The 14561-nt window shown below is 40.0% G+C and overlaps 2 protein-coding genes across 7 annotated transcripts; one reads left to right on the top strand and one right to left on the bottom strand.

Annotated features, from left to right (window-relative positions):
- Positions 1-878: 878 nt before the first annotated feature.
- On the bottom strand, positions 879-7451 carry zgc:111976 (mediator of RNA polymerase II transcription subunit 1-like). Of its 4 annotated transcripts, none has more exons than XM_058646632.1 (18): positions 7382-7451; positions 6673-6705; positions 6421-6512; positions 5238-5313; positions 5098-5152; positions 4817-4943; positions 4712-4740; positions 4539-4610; positions 4383-4460; positions 4127-4203; positions 3994-4044; positions 3718-3838; positions 3479-3603; positions 3257-3378; positions 2720-2909; positions 2534-2629; positions 2236-2338; positions 879-1710 (listed from the first exon to the last, which is right to left on the bottom strand). In XM_058646632.1, exons 3-18 carry the CDS (start codon positions 6508-6510, stop codon positions 1452-1454), a joined length of 1671 nt encoding a protein of 556 aa, XP_058502615.1. In that variant the 5' UTR covers positions 6511-6512; positions 6673-6705; positions 7382-7451; the 3' UTR covers positions 879-1451. The 4 variants fall into 4 exon arrangements, with proteins under 4 accessions (XP_058502615.1, XP_058502623.1, XP_058502639.1 ...); XM_058646640.1 differs by having other exon boundaries at positions 7296-7439; XM_058646656.1 differs by lacking the exon at positions 7382-7451 and having other exon boundaries at positions 3718-3832; positions 6673-6829.
- ralaa (v-ral simian leukemia viral oncogene homolog Aa (ras related)) lies at positions 6318-13833 on the top strand. Of its 3 annotated transcripts, none has more exons than XM_058646662.1 (5): positions 6318-6483; positions 9013-9252; positions 9347-9555; positions 9766-9940; positions 10537-13833. In XM_058646662.1, exons 2-5 carry the CDS (start codon positions 9139-9141, stop codon positions 10657-10659), a joined length of 621 nt encoding a protein of 206 aa, XP_058502645.1. In that variant the 5' UTR covers positions 6318-6483; positions 9013-9138; the 3' UTR covers positions 10660-13833. The 3 variants fall into 3 exon arrangements, with proteins under 3 accessions (XP_058502645.1, XP_058502644.1, XP_058502646.1); XM_058646661.1 differs by lacking the exon at positions 6318-6483 and adding an exon at positions 6966-7102; XM_058646663.1 differs by lacking the exon at positions 6318-6483 and adding an exon at positions 7441-7464.
- The last annotated feature ends 728 nt before the right edge of the window (positions 13834-14561 follow it).

The raw sequence follows: 14561 nt of genomic DNA, 5'->3' as shown, positions 1-14561 counted from the left end.
GGAAGTTAAATGGAGTTCAGGAAATGCAACCAGGTTACAATTATCTCACTGTTGTGGAAACAAAGGTGTTATTGTCTTATACATAAACAGCTTTTCAGGTTGCAAAATAGTACATAGAGGAAATTGGTCATGTGAAAACATAGATGGAAATGACCTGAAACAGTTATTTATAGTTGGGAAAATAAGGAAGATATACACTGGTCCGTCACGGCAGGTATCATTTGCCAAATTCATATTCTATGAGAACACAGTGTGTTCTCATAAATTCTAAGGATCCTAAGGCCCAGTGACAGAAGAGACAAAGTTCAACCACACATGTTGGGCTTTTTCTATAATTAGCACTCAAACAGGTCATTGGATATCTCCAAGCAAACGCTGGACAAAAGCAGTTGTCAGCTGTTGACAGTGGATTTTATATTCTGAATACATGTTAAATTCCTTTCTGCTTTCAAACAGCCAATGGGCCCTTTGCACATCAGCCATTTGGAATTTGTTTATTAGCAGGGAAAAGCACAGGTGTTACAGATTCTCCTATACTGTCGTGCCCTGTCAAAATGGCTGCCGGGCAAAAGGCCCCATTGTTCTACAGGTTTGTCCACAGACCTACAGGACGTTTAACACAATATATGATCTCATCGAAAAGACCAAGGATAACTTTTGTTCCTCAACACGGTGGAGGCACATTTTTGGCTCCTCTGCATCAGATGGCAAACGTTTGACGGTATACAGACTAGTCATATTTGTGCTATATCGGTATCCGTCTTGGCAGCCGCCCAGGATAAGCAGTTGTAATCAGGAGATTTGTAACCGTGGCGTTTCCATTCCACAGAGCTATTTAGCTCGCACACACACACACACACACACGTTCACACCAAATGTCATTTCTTAAGTGCGCTAAGTTTTATTTTCCCAACGTAAAAAAACCCCAAAACAACACTGTGCGTAGAAACGTTGACAGAATCATTTATGAATCCAACAAAGCTACTCGTCATTTTAATACGCAGTGTGTTGATCTTTACTTTATCATTACGAGCTACTGGGAAGGCATCGTCTTCTTTTAAGAAACGTCTGATTGTCTCACGAGGCCTCAGTGGACTGGGATGTTGGCTGTCTGAGAGAGGTCAAAAGCCAAACCTCAACCCTTAACAGGCAGCAATCTCTGCCACAGTGGAATGCATAGTAAGAAACGCTAACAAAGAAAGTGCTGCAGTTACAGAGCATCTTCACTCCAAAAAAAACTTCAACTCCTGCGTGACTTGTTTTCTATTTATCCCTATTTGTTTTGTGAAGAAAATGGCAACATAAAAACACAAATATGTATAATCACATTTTAAGATATTTGCTCAGCACAAAGAAGTTAAAGTTAGTGTTCACGGTGAAGCATCGCTGCCCATCCAATGAGACGATACACCAACCAAGTAGTGAGTGTTTAAGGACTGACTTGTTTTTCTTTAAGTCAGAAGCTCAGAATCGGCGACAGACATGGCGTAGCAGGCTGCGCCAGAAACACTGGAGCTGTCCTCAGCCACAGCTGCACCCGGGGACAACTTTGTCGCGGTGCTGTCGGTGTCCGTCACAGCGGCACTTGAGGGAGCAGAGTGGTAATTTTCGGCCTCCGCGGTGGCCAGGCGGCTCGGAGAACGTGGAGTGGAGGCGAGTTCCTTGAGCTTTGAGCACAGTGTCCTCAAGGTCACAGGAACAGACATGCACCTGAGTCACAAACATTCACACAAAGCATCAGAGAAATCAGACATCATTAATTTTTAAGGTACAGTGGGTAAGAATGAGTGGCATCCAATGGTGAGAGTGCAGAGTGACTGCAGAGGAGGCTTCCTTTCCAAGCTCATTAGAGAACTACAGTGGCCATTTCCTCCTTCTTTGTCATTGTTTTATGGATTTCTTTTTTGTTAGCAGAATAAGCTTCCATTTGTCCATTGAGGCTGCTGTAGAAACATGGTGGCACAAGATGGTGGCCTCTGTAAAGCAAGACCCTTACCTTAATTACTTATTCTAAAGCTACGGAAGCCAATTTTACACATTTTTATGGATAGCATTTTCAATATCTGCCAATAAAACCTCATAAATGTTACACACTGGACCTTTAATATAATCTTGTCACATCACTTCTGTTGCTGCAGTTTTGACCTCCCTATAAAGAGAGACTGATTCCATGTATGCATGTATCCTCTTAAAGCTGTAGAGTTAGGACAGACTATGTCATGATTGATCACGTACCTCGTAATGACAGTGGAGATGTACTGATCCGTGGTCGCATCACCTGTTCCTGCTCCAAACAAGCTGCAGGTGATCTGATGAGAATCGGATATGTTCACCAGCACTGAGGACAGAAATACATCAAATCAGATGTGTCACTGTATTACTGTATGTAACACCGTATTTAAACTGTCTGAGAAGCTAAAGCAGATAACATTTTGTTGGTAAAATTAGTAATTAAGTTATATATTTCAGACTTGTAAAGAGGCCTGACACAATTGTGAAACTCGAGTAAAAATATTCCGCAGGAAATACTCACAAACAGCGAGGGAGTCAGTGTCAGGAGGGTTGAAGGTCACAGAAAAGCTGGTGTCCGTCTCTGGCAGGACTTCAAAGTGCAGGTCACAATCCGGGCCTGATAAGACGATTCATCAGTGACACTCAATATAGACAGTTTGCTCATCTCTGCACCGTTTGTCGCTCTGTAACATCAAACTCCTCATACCTGGAGTGGCTCCAGTGACACAGCTCCTCAGCAGGGTGTTGATGACACACTGATGTCGCAGCAGCTCCAGTATAGCCGGGACATGAGCAGGATGGGTGAAGGGAACGCTGCTCATCACAGTCGCTATCTGTGCAGATGCCTGCCATGCAGCTCGAGGGAGAATGTAACTGTGACTCACATCAGGAAATTTCTGGAGAGGAAAAAAGACATTGGGTTATTTTATGCCATTTATCACATCTAACGCATGTTTACATACACTTAATGAGTGGCATAGGGCGTGGTCTTCTGCTGCTGTAGCGCATCTGACACCAACAACCTCGAAATCCCTTTTCTTCTGCATTCTTCATTAGGTTTTACCTCAGTCTTTACAAAGTCTACAAGCTTAAGAGCATTGATTTGCTGCCACATGATTGACTTATTAGATATTTGCTATAAAAAGCAGTTGAGCAGGTGAACCAAATAAAGTGGCCAACAACTGTACTTGATTACCTTTTACGATTATTGCAACACAAGTGAGTGAAAACATGTGAAACATACCACTGTATAAATAGTATCCTGCTCATCTGATGTCTCCCTGTGGCTGTTTGCACTCTGTGAACCTCGCACCAGGAGACTGGGTAAGGGCGCCCACTGCAGGTCAACATCTGGTACAGTCACATCTATGAAATGTCACAGGAAAAGAAGAGCGTGTGATTGAACGCTGCTACTTATTCTTGGTAAGAAATAAGACAACATGATTTGAAAGTAAAGTTTCCACACCTGTAATCAGACTCAGCTTCTTCACAAAAGATGCCGTCATTGGTACAAACGGCTGCAGTTTGAGGAGGAAGCAGGCTGGCTGTGTCTCATGTGGCACTTCATTTAACAGCAGGAACACAGGAGAACTGCCACAGGACAGAAAAATTAACACCAACAGAAAAGCTGCTCACGTTCACCGTGGGATATAAAACCAACAGTAATCCAGTCATGACTGAGGGGATTAAACGGGAACATGTCACCCATGAGGATCCAGCTGTGGAGGCTGCGGGATCAGAGATGACATCTGAAGCTTGTGAGCCACGTCGCTGGCACTGACAGTCACCTGGGCTTCATGGATAACTGGCTTTGAATCTGCTGTTTCTTCAAACACATAAAAGTTAATGGAAGTTGACATACTTATAGGAACTCATGCACCCAAAAACAAACGTTCTGAGGCAAAAAGAACAGGTTTATTAGTAAATGATCCGAGTTTAGCACAAAGTTTGCTTTATTTGACAGGAGTTTCGACATCTTACGTGAATCGGACTCAGTTGGAGTGACATAGAACTGGATGATCAGAGGGCAATCTACGATGAGGAAAATTTGGTCAATATAAAATACGAAAGAAATTAAAATCGGTGTTAATAACTGATATTAATGTTCATGTACCTTCTTTTCCTTCAATTACACACCCAGTCCTTCCACTGTTAATCAGGTCTATCTTGGAGTCACAGTCATTTGGTGCCCTGAAAGCAAAAATTCCAATATAAAACGAATAATCATACTCACTATAGAAAGAAAAGAAAAGTGATGTCTCTAAATCAAAACCTAAACTCACAAAAGAAAAGTTAAAAAATGAAGGAAATAATAAACCAATTATCCTTACTTATGTAGTTTATAGGCACTAGTTATTGGCGCTGCTCACCTTTGCAAAACTGATATTTGCAGCAAGTCTTTCCCGAGGTGTTGTAGAGATGTAAAAAGTTTTAATTTGATGTCACTGCTGGGGGAAACATTATGTTAACAAATGGCTACATGAGACCCATTAAAATGATGCCAAAAAAAAAAAATGTTTCTGTACTTGTCTCCAGGCATGTTGTACTGGGCAAAGAGGCCTGCTAATTTCCTGGAGAAGTCAGTATAGTTCTTCACCCTGTGAGAACAAACAGCAGCACAGTCAGCTGGATCTGGATCTGAAATGTTCTTTTAAATTTAAATTTAAATACTGTCTGTCAAATTAACTCTGCATTTTACCTCAGCAGCTGCAGGAGGGACTCACTGGACTGCAAAACAATTTAATTTCAGACATGGGAGTAACATGCGGTTGCTGTGAATGGCTCATTTAGAAGCAGCACTTACAACGGGAGGTCCTACTTGTGGAGCCACCTTTACTTCCTCCACCCGACCACACTGTTCCAACACCACCTCCAGGTAGAACAGGTCGGCTGTGAGGTAACACGTGGCCTCAGTGACATGAAAACCCATTCTGAGAAGAAAACAGGAATAGGGTAGATAATGGGCGTCAGAGAATGACTCTATAGCTCATTTAGTTTGTTCAAAAGTGAACATGACGTGTAGAGCTACATCTGGAAGTCAAACATCACAAGCATTACATGTCACAATCAAAGTCTAATCTTTACCCCTGTTGTTTGGCGATCATCTCCAGGCGAGACTTTGTGATATTCAAAGACGACACTGAAAACACAGAGACGGCGCTATTCAAAGGTTAAGTAAAATAGGTGTATTAAAAGACAGAGTCATCACTGTACTGATTATTTACCATTAAACTCCTCTTGGAGTCTTTCCAGGGATCTAACCAGTGGCGCACAGGGTCTGGATTCATCTCTGGATTTTTCCTATTAGGGGACAAAGGGAAGAAAAGAAAAAAGCAACAACAATAGACCAGTTGTGTGGCAGTGTTATTCTTGTGTAAACAGCCTTTGGTCCCATCCCGTCATGTATCACACAAACTGCACGACACCAGAGCAGAGAGAGATATGTTGACATTTGGATGCTTTGCACTTTGGGATGGGTCTAAATGAAGGAGGCTTGTGATCTTTGTGTAAACTAGCCTGTCCAAATACAACATGCACTGCTGTCAGTAATTACGTTTACAGTTGAGACTGGTCTTACAAGAGTATTCAGTTTTATTTACACCGTGCCAAATCATTACACTTGTTATTGAGAGAAACCTAATACTTCTTGGTGTTTTAGTACCAACCCTGGCAAGACACTGTATGAATAAACTCTTTCTTTTGTACTACATGTCACATCAGTCCAGTGAGCAATCAAGTTTCTTTACCAGACTCCAGAGAGTGACCGCTGCCAAGCTCCACTTCATATTAATCCATCAGTATTATCTGCACTGCTGCTCCACCCATGACAAATCCAAAGAAAACTAACCCTTCCTCTCCTCAGGGGCCTCAACTCACGAGGAGCTAGAACAACTCATGCACATTAGATGACTCTGGAGATTTCTGGATAAGTGTAAAATTGGAATATGTGACTCATTCAATGTTAGGACCTTTATACCTTTATCAATTACAATGCAAATGAAAGACACCAGTAGAGAATGCTAAACAGGTGGCAAGAAGTCAAGATAAACATTCAAACAACTTTGTTTTTGTTTATTCCTGCACATGCCATGCAGTTGATAAAGGGGCGAAACAAAGTAAAGATGTGACAACCGTCACTGCACAGCCTGCTCATCCAACAATGACTTGTGTGTTCCAGGATAGATGAGCTCATTCCCAATGTCTCACCACCTCACCAGTTCCTGATTCACAGCACATCATCATATTAGAGAAGCCATCAAAGAGCCAAATCTAATAAATGTGATTATCACTCTTCTCCACACAGATTTAGTCATCACTGAGGGGGAAACCAAACCAATGATTCAAGGTGATTTATACGAAGCATTAGAAGGAGACCAGGGGTTGTGAAAAGGCTTAACTGTGTCTCACCATGCATCTGCGGACCAGCTGAAAAGTGTCATTCCAGCTCCTTTCTGCAAACTTCAGACGCAGGTTAGATATTATTGACTTTTCTTTCATATCTAAAAGGAGAGAAAACATGATACCAGTTTTCACACTCTGACAGTCTTCCAGTCATTTCTTCAGTATGGGATTGCTTTACTGTATGTGGAAGGGAAAGCCTTTTCACAATAAAATATTGAACTGTCATATTTATTAGTTTAATGCTTTAAACAACATTACCTGGTATGTTGTGACTTCACAGAGGATCTCCACCTAAACAAAAGTACCAACACTTAAATGAGAATTAGCTAATTAATTAATTATTTTCCTTATAATCTGTATGTCGTTTTTGGGATTGAGTTGGGTGAAACAATGCGCGTTTGTCGACAAATTTTATTTCTCATGGAGTTAATACTGCATTCAAATAAAAAACAAAAGTGAGTGCTGTGTGGTTCTCCCATGCGGGCGGGCGTTGTCAGACGGAGCCAAACCCACAGGACGTGCGGGGAGTCAGTCTGCTGCTGCTATCAGCTACCAGCTATCAGCCGAGCCTCTGGAGTTAGCTAATAATCTAGCCATGAGCTAACAAATAGCTCGCTAAGTCTTTTAAATTTTGCCTCCAAAAGTCGTCAAACTCTGTGTCGAAGGGTGAGCACGGTTACAGTGACTGGTAGGTGATGTTGTCGAGACACGGGTGCTATAACAGCCGCTGCTGGTCGCGTTTGTTCCTTTCTTCGTATTGCATCGGTTAGTTGTGATTAGCTGCTCGTTATCGCTTGCTAGCGTCTTGCCTGTGTTCTAAGCTAACCCAAACACGCTAACGAAGAGAGCTGCTGAGTTTGAAAGCATCGCTTCGACATTACTTTTATGTCTCATATGTGTCACTGGAGACGTTGCATCCATTTTGAACTTCCCTTCAGACGGTTAATTAGGTGACGGTAAGGTTCACCTGCTCAGTTGGTTACGTAGCACATTAGCCCCGTTCGTCCACTGTCGTCAACCTGACATGTCAGCGGCTAACTTGCTAAAAAGGTGATAGTTGAGAGTATTGTGGTACTTAATAATTGACACTTTTGCTTGAATGATGAGTAGATGCGTGCACATCTGCCTTAACAGGACAATTCGATGCGTTTTTATTTCGTTGAGTTACGATACAAGTCAATAAATATACTTTTTTTAATTGAAATAAATCGATTTCATACGATCACATGCATTACAAGTATTCGATCTATGTCGGCATTGATAGCCACATCCATCACTGCTTAATTTCTAATATAGATTCTATAAAATTCCAGATAGTATTGTGTATTCTTGTTTTCATTTCATGACTGGTTAATCTTTCCGTGACTACCTACCTGTTGTCGTGTTTCATATATACAGATAAAAAGTTGAGGCCTATTGTATGAACACAATCTTTTGACAATGCAAATGTTAAATGAGTGAGGTTGTAAGTGTATTGTCTAATTTTACAGCCCATTGCCATTTTATATTGATTGTTACACACGCGATTATTGTAGTTTCTCTTAGCAAATGCTAAGGAAAAGTAACATATTATAGAAAAGTATAAAATATCTGGACCTATTATCCTAACCTTAATATTTGTAACCATAACATTGTTGACCATCATTATCATAGTGGTAAACATGTTACTAGCAGCATTCACCTGACCTGTCAGCAGCTTTTTAATGGTATTTGTATAATGACTTATTGGCTGCATTCCAATATTTACCCCTGATTCCACATGTTTGTGTTGTCCTTTGATAGTAAAGGATATTATAGCATACATGTCTTGTCATCTTAGAATTCCTATGGTCATCTTGGACAGTCCATAATGGGGAACCATTTACTAAATTGATGTGGCGTATGTCTGATTATTATTATGTCAAAATTTGGAAAATACTGCCAGTTGCTACCAAGGAGCTTTTAGGAGCCATTTTATTTCATTGCTGAATGGCTTTCACAGGCTTCCTTTGGCTTAGTGGAATTGGTAGTTTCTCACATGTGCTTAACTGTTTTAGATTCATGTTATACGTTTTCTTGTAGCTACTTGAAGTTTTTTGTTGTGGTCAGACAACTAGTGTGTCCAACATGTTTCTGAAATGGAGTTTTCCTTTATCTTGAATGCAACTTTGTGGCTAACTGACACTTTTTCCACATCAAATTTCACATTAATGAAGATGTTTCACATTTAAAGTGAGTCACCTTTGAGTACCTGTAATGCTATCATAAGGTAAATGAGAGAAACAGTGCTCACTGGCAGTACTTAAAGGAACATGATTTTTTTTAGCTGCTGGAAGAATAAAAATGGAAAATACTGATAATAAAGCAGTTTAAAAAATGTTTCTATGGCCATTGAACTGCACATTATCCTGTCTTTGCCGTATGTACAGAGAATACATTTCTGCTCTACAGTTGCAGTGTAATGGCCATTTCTCGGACATTTTATTGTAGTGGGATTTATAGCTTTGAGTCACAGTGATGACAATGCAATCTAACTGCAGGAGAGAAATCTAATGCCCCAGCAGTAATGATGAAACATCTCGTGATTATTTTCTCTCTTTTCCATTTGTGTCCCCACAGGTATTATCATTCAGCCCTTTGTTGTCGCTGCCATCCAGACTGTTTTTTCCCCTCTTCATTTCACAATCCTACCCTCCACCTTGAACTTCCTCCCTGCTACGCTCGAATCTCTCTGTACACAGAGCCATGGCAGCTGCTAAGCCAAAGGGGCAGAACTCTCTTGCCCTCCACAAAGTGATTATGGTGGGCAGTGGAGGAGTGGGCAAATCAGCCCTCACTCTGCAGTTCATGTATGATGAGGTGAGTATTTATACCCCAGCTGTCGAGTAACATTTTTGAGGTGAAAAGGTTCACTTGTTTGTATAATGAATCCCTTATTCCCCCACCTTTCTAGTTTGTTGAAGACTATGAACCGACCAAAGCAGACAGTTACAGGAAGAAAGTAGTGCTGGACGGTGAGGAGGTACAGATTGACATCCTTGACACAGCTGGACAAGAGGACTACGCAGCCATCCGGGATAACTACTTCCGCAGCGGCGAAGGTTTCCTTTGTGTATTTTCCATCACAGAACTGGAATCATTCGCAGCAACAGTCGACTTCAGGTGCTGTAGCATACGTCTATATAAATCTTCTGAAATTCTCATACGATGTGTATTTTTAGATATGTTTTTTTTCTTCTACGTAAGTGCTTTAAAAAATATTGTTTGACATTTCTGAGCCTTTTGGGTCTGTGATAGACATTAATGCAGTAAGACAGTAGTAGCCTGTGTGTTTACATAATTCATGTCTGAATGGCATTTCCTGTTCTCCAGAGAGCAGATCCTGCGAGTGAAGGAGGATGAGAATGTTCCCTTTCTCTTGGTTGGCAACAAGTCCGACTTGGACGACCGACGGCAGGTTAGCGCGGACGAGGCGAAGGCACGCGCCGAGCAGTGGGGCGTGTGCTATGTGGAGACTTCCGCTAAAACCCGTGCCAATGTCGACAAGGTTGGTCTGATTGTTGAAAGAGAGCGATTGTGTAATTGAGAACAACAAATTGGGATGTGGGAAAATCACCTGTTACACCTTGAGGGGGTTAGGGTTACATTCAACTCATTTAATGTTGACATAACACTAAGAGTAAAATATAAAGACTCTTTCAGAGTTACTTCAACACTGCTAGACTGCTTTACTGTGTGTAACTATCACTTTAGAACATTGCAATGCAACAGTGTCTGCATTTCCTAAACAATCATGAACGTGAAAAATTTACTCCATTGCTACATACAGTGGAGCTCTGAACAATCTTAAAGTCACTGTGGTGTATCAGTATCAGCAATGAGACAAGTCAAACTTTGTGAAAGGAGGTGACACACAATCTTACTGTTTTTATTTAAATGTATTTAAAGTTTGCGCATGTGTTGCAGGGACAGTGCGATCGTGCAGCCACGTAGCTGCCGCCGCCTCCGTGTTTTGCCACTGGAAAGAACTAGTTTACTGCTGCTTCTGCTCTGGAAGTTTCACCCATAATAATTACTCCAGTCACGCCTCCAGGAATAAAGTGAATAAGCTTTTTTTGTTGTTGTTTTTTTTTTTAACAACAGGTGTTCTTCGATCTGATGAGAGAAATCCGGGCAAGGAAAATGGAGGACAGCAAAGAGAAGAACGGGAAGAAGAAAAGTAAAAGTTTGGCCAAGAGAATTAGAGAGCGATGCTGTATTTTATAGTGGTGAGAGAGAGCAGGACGGCTGCTTGTGTACATATACATTTCTCAGACTTTTACATTTATTTTGTGCTCAAACCTGACCATGACTTTCTGTTCCTGGCTAACAGGACATCTGACCGTGTGTCAGGAAGTAGTAAGGTGGCACTTCATACACCATTTATAGCTCTAACTTTTTATGTGCTGACACTCCAAATAATTATGTTCTCTCTCTCTCTCTTACTCTGACCACGTAACAGAGTGTAATGAATGGATGGTGTTTTTAATTTAGGCCTGAGCTTGACAAGAGGCTAAGCCCTGAAATGTTACACAACCTTTCATTGTAAAGTTTAATGTGTATAATATATTCAAGACTACTGTGCAGTGTGAGTTTAAAAGGAAATAAGGAATTATAAAGTGACAGAGCCAAGATTTTAAAGGGTGTAAAATAGAACTGGAAACTCCCACTTTGTTTATTTTGTCCACGTTAGTCTTTGGTAGGAAATGTAAGTGAACACCCGTCAGTGTAGTGTCAACCCCAAATTCATCAAGTGCCACCAAGAAAAAGTACATTGCACTGGTAAATATTGGAAGCATTTTGTCAGAATATCATTGCATAACCTAAGCCACAGAGGAAATTTGATGTCATCTATATATCATTTTTACACCTCTATTGAATTATGTGCTGTGGTTGCCAACACTTATTTTTATCTCCACAGCCCCCTCTTTACTCCTCCTCTTTCATACATCCAGTTTAAAACAAGTACACTAATGTTTTTTTTTTTTTTTTTTCTCCTTTTCCAGTCACCTTTCTTAGTCAAATGCACAAGCAACATTGATCATGACTCTTGAATCTGTTCGGGATTTTTACAACACTTGAAAATGTTTTTTTTCTTCTTTTTTTTCAATTGTAACATTTCAGAAGTTTTACCTCACTTTGCTTTCATAGCCTTCCTTTGGAATCCTTGGTGCTCTGATAAAAGGTGATTCCAATACACTACATCCTTCACATGCCCTATTTAAGACATCTCAAATAATAATAATAATTATAATAATATAAAAGGATAAATACATTTCTTCCAGGCAGTAAAATATTTATTTTTGCCAGTGTCCTCACTCAGACTTTAGTTTCTGTGTTTTTCTGAACGTTTGGGCTGAAGTGGTGATAAATTATTGTTTAAATTTAAGTAACAAAGGCTTAAAAGAAGTGGTAAAAAGTGGAACCTGTCCTGCCCAAAAGGTTCTCTCTATCACCAAAGAAATATGCTAGCTATTTCAAACAAGTGCCCACTTTTCTATTGAAGTGAATGACAACTTGGTATGGAGTACTTCAGAAGCAAGCACTGCAGTGTTGGAGTGCGACAGCTGTTTCTATTTAGGCAAAGGTGTGTCATGAGTGGAGCAGGGATTGTAGGCAAATGGACAGGGGAAGAAATGCAAAGTTACGAGGGATTGCTTTAGTAATTTCATGTACAGCGCGTGTCACTGTTGCTTCTCTGTCTGTTGTGAATATGAATAATCCCCACATCCTTGTCCTGTGATCCCTCAATGATGTGCAGAGTTCAGTGGTAATTCTACTTTTGTTTACCTTTGTTACATCCCCCCCCCCCCCCCCCCGTGTTTCACTGCTGTAGTGACTTCTTAGCGAAATACCTAATGTCCGTTTGGTCTTGCTCACGTAGCTTAAAGCAGCGTAACAACTGGCAAAATGAGAATGCAGTGCATGATTAGCAGATTAATTGAAGACGCCATGAAATCTGCCCCCTCTATTCTCACCATTTCCTTTTATGACTGAACCATTTTATTGTTTCTACCACATAACTTGTGACTTATTTAAAAATCAACTTGTTTTAAGTTTAAGTTTTTATTTCAGTTAAACAACCATCCAAAATTCCCCCTCTTGTTGATATAAGAGTAAATAAGAGAGTTTGTGCGTGTATTTACAATAGCAAACAGCATTTACTTTAATGAACTTCGGCAATCAGTAGGATGCCCAACACTAGAGTCTATGCAAAAACAATTGTTGTTGGACAAAAGAGGAGCTGCTTTCAAACAGGCACTGAAGTCCCAACAGTTTCCTGAAATTGTTCAAATGGGCTGTGTGTGAAAACACCAGACGTTTTACAGAACTTTTCCTGTTACCCCCTCCAGTCATATTTCTGGAAAATATTGAAGGGTAAGTGAGCCATTTTTCCAGACATTTTATGTGTCTGAAAACAGCTCAGGACTGGGTTTACTATTAGCACTACTTAAATTATTTTACCTGATCTGACCACAAGATAAAAGTCTAACATGGTCCAAACAGCATGACACTTTTCTCTAATATGAATGCTTAAGTTTTGTTTACAGGCTTTGTTTTTATAAGACATTTCAATGTGTTTATTGTACAAAAGGGCAGTGATGCTCAAGAATGTCTCTGGAATTTCCATGTCCTGAAAAGCACATAGTTGATGAAGTTTAAAGGAGAGGAGAGTGAGGCTGAATGTGACTGATTGTGAGACAAAGCAATGGCATTAGAATGCATTTTGAAATAGTTAAGCTTGAAATATTTTAATCTAAGGGTTAAACTGCAGTCATTGCAACGATTCAAAGTGGCAGGCACAAAAAAAGAAGAAAAAACGCACATGATGTAAGAACCACAGCCTGTTATGACGTATTTTCATTTAGCTTACGTCCATTACTGTAAGTGCTGTGTGACTACAGTGTCGGTGACTGCAGAAGCTACTACAGTTTAAGTGACCACCATAGTGCTTGAGCATAGTGCTCCAGCATTGGTTTATTGCTTTTCTTGTTTCAGTGCTTCCCCTTTAGCAAATGTAATTCATCCCCATTCTCTTTTCTTTTGTTTTCACGAATACTTAAATAAACATGATGGCCTGAATATTTTCAACTGGACACTAAAACAGATGTTTGTGTGAAAGCTATGAGCAAAAATTGTCCTACTGGGCTATTCAAATGATTTGTTTTGCCTTTTGTATAAAAACCCTTGAAATAAAAAAAAAAAATCTGAATAGATATCTATGTCTTTGATTGGATGGTTGTATGTTTGCCATCAGTTATATGTTTCCTTCATGTTTACTTATTTTGAGCATAACCACTAATGTAGCCTATCTGTTTGTGAATGCAAGAGGTGAAGCTTACATTTCAATTCATTTTTTGTGAGTTATTTGGAAATGGAAAATAAAGTGGATATTACTAATGACATTGTTATGAATGCACTTTTTATATTTTTGTGTTCAAATGTGGATTTATATCTAGAACGACTGAAGTGCTACATTGACCTTGTTGCCCCTTTATGTTTTCACACAAAGACAGCTTGGTGCAGCCCCAATCATCTGAATGAAAATGTCATGGAAACCGTTTTTAAAGACATTTGTAACTAAAATATAAAATAAATCTTTAAGTTATGCTTACAGTTTTTGCAAATGCAATGACATTTTGACAATTTTGTGATGGAAAAGGGATTGATCCAGTCACCCATTTGGTTTGCTACAAGTACAGAAACTCTTGAGTTTATGCCCTATTTAAATTTTCCAGAAAATACAGATGGGTATGTTGAGTACTGTGTGTTGCTTTATCAGAACTCTCAATTAATTTCCTATGAGAAAAAACTTGCAGACATAACCAAAAAAATATTCTGACATGTTTATTTTGTTCATTTTTCAATAAATTCTGGGCAGGCTGTTACACTAAAAGGTGCAATGCTGCCCTCCACAGTTTGGTGTTCCCAGTCACATTTGAAAGTTCGTCATCACAGTACGCAGTTCTTAAACGCAGGTCAAAACTTCGCACCCATTCTCATCCTCATTCTTCCCTCGTTCCTAAATCCGTCTGTATTCTAATCCGCGGTGACTGGCAGATCTTTTATTTTGAAGGAAGGGGGTTCCCTCGGTGCTTTCGTAACCACTGAGCAATATGACGTAAACG

This window comes from Solea solea, chromosome 1 (genome assembly GCF_958295425.1).
Source record: "Solea solea chromosome 1, fSolSol10.1, whole genome shotgun sequence".
Taxonomy (NCBI): domain Eukaryota; kingdom Metazoa; phylum Chordata; class Actinopteri; order Pleuronectiformes; family Soleidae; genus Solea; species Solea solea.
The sequence above is the reverse complement of the archived record's forward strand: the minus strand, read 5'-3'. Positions and strand labels throughout refer to the sequence as shown.

What these genes read in the sequence shown, in the direction of transcription:
- zgc:111976 (XM_058646632.1), bottom strand. Translation starts at nt 6,510, where the DNA reads ATGAAAGAAAAGTCAATAATATCTAACCTGCGTCTGAAGTTTGCAGAA. An exon ending in TCCCTCCTGCAGCTGCTGAG is followed by an intron (nt 4,611 to 4,711) that starts GTAAAATGCAGA and finishes TTGTTCTCACAG; the next exon opens with GGTGAAGAACTATACTGACT. An exon ending in TGTAATTGAAGGAAAAGAAG is followed by an intron (nt 4,045 to 4,126) that starts GTACATGAACAT and finishes TCCTCATCGTAG; the next exon opens with ATTGCCCTCTGATCATCCAG.
- ralaa (XM_058646662.1), top strand. Translation starts at nt 9,139, where the DNA reads ATGGCAGCTGCTAAGCCAAAGGGGCAGAACTCTCTTGCCCTCCACAAA. An exon ending in GCAGCAACAGTCGACTTCAG is followed by an intron (nt 9,556 to 9,765) that starts GTGCTGTAGCAT and finishes CCTGTTCTCCAG; the next exon opens with AGAGCAGATCCTGCGAGTGA. An exon ending in CCCGTGCCAATGTCGACAAG is followed by an intron (nt 9,941 to 10,536) that starts GTTGGTCTGATT and finishes TTTTAACAACAG; the next exon opens with GTGTTCTTCGATCTGATGAG.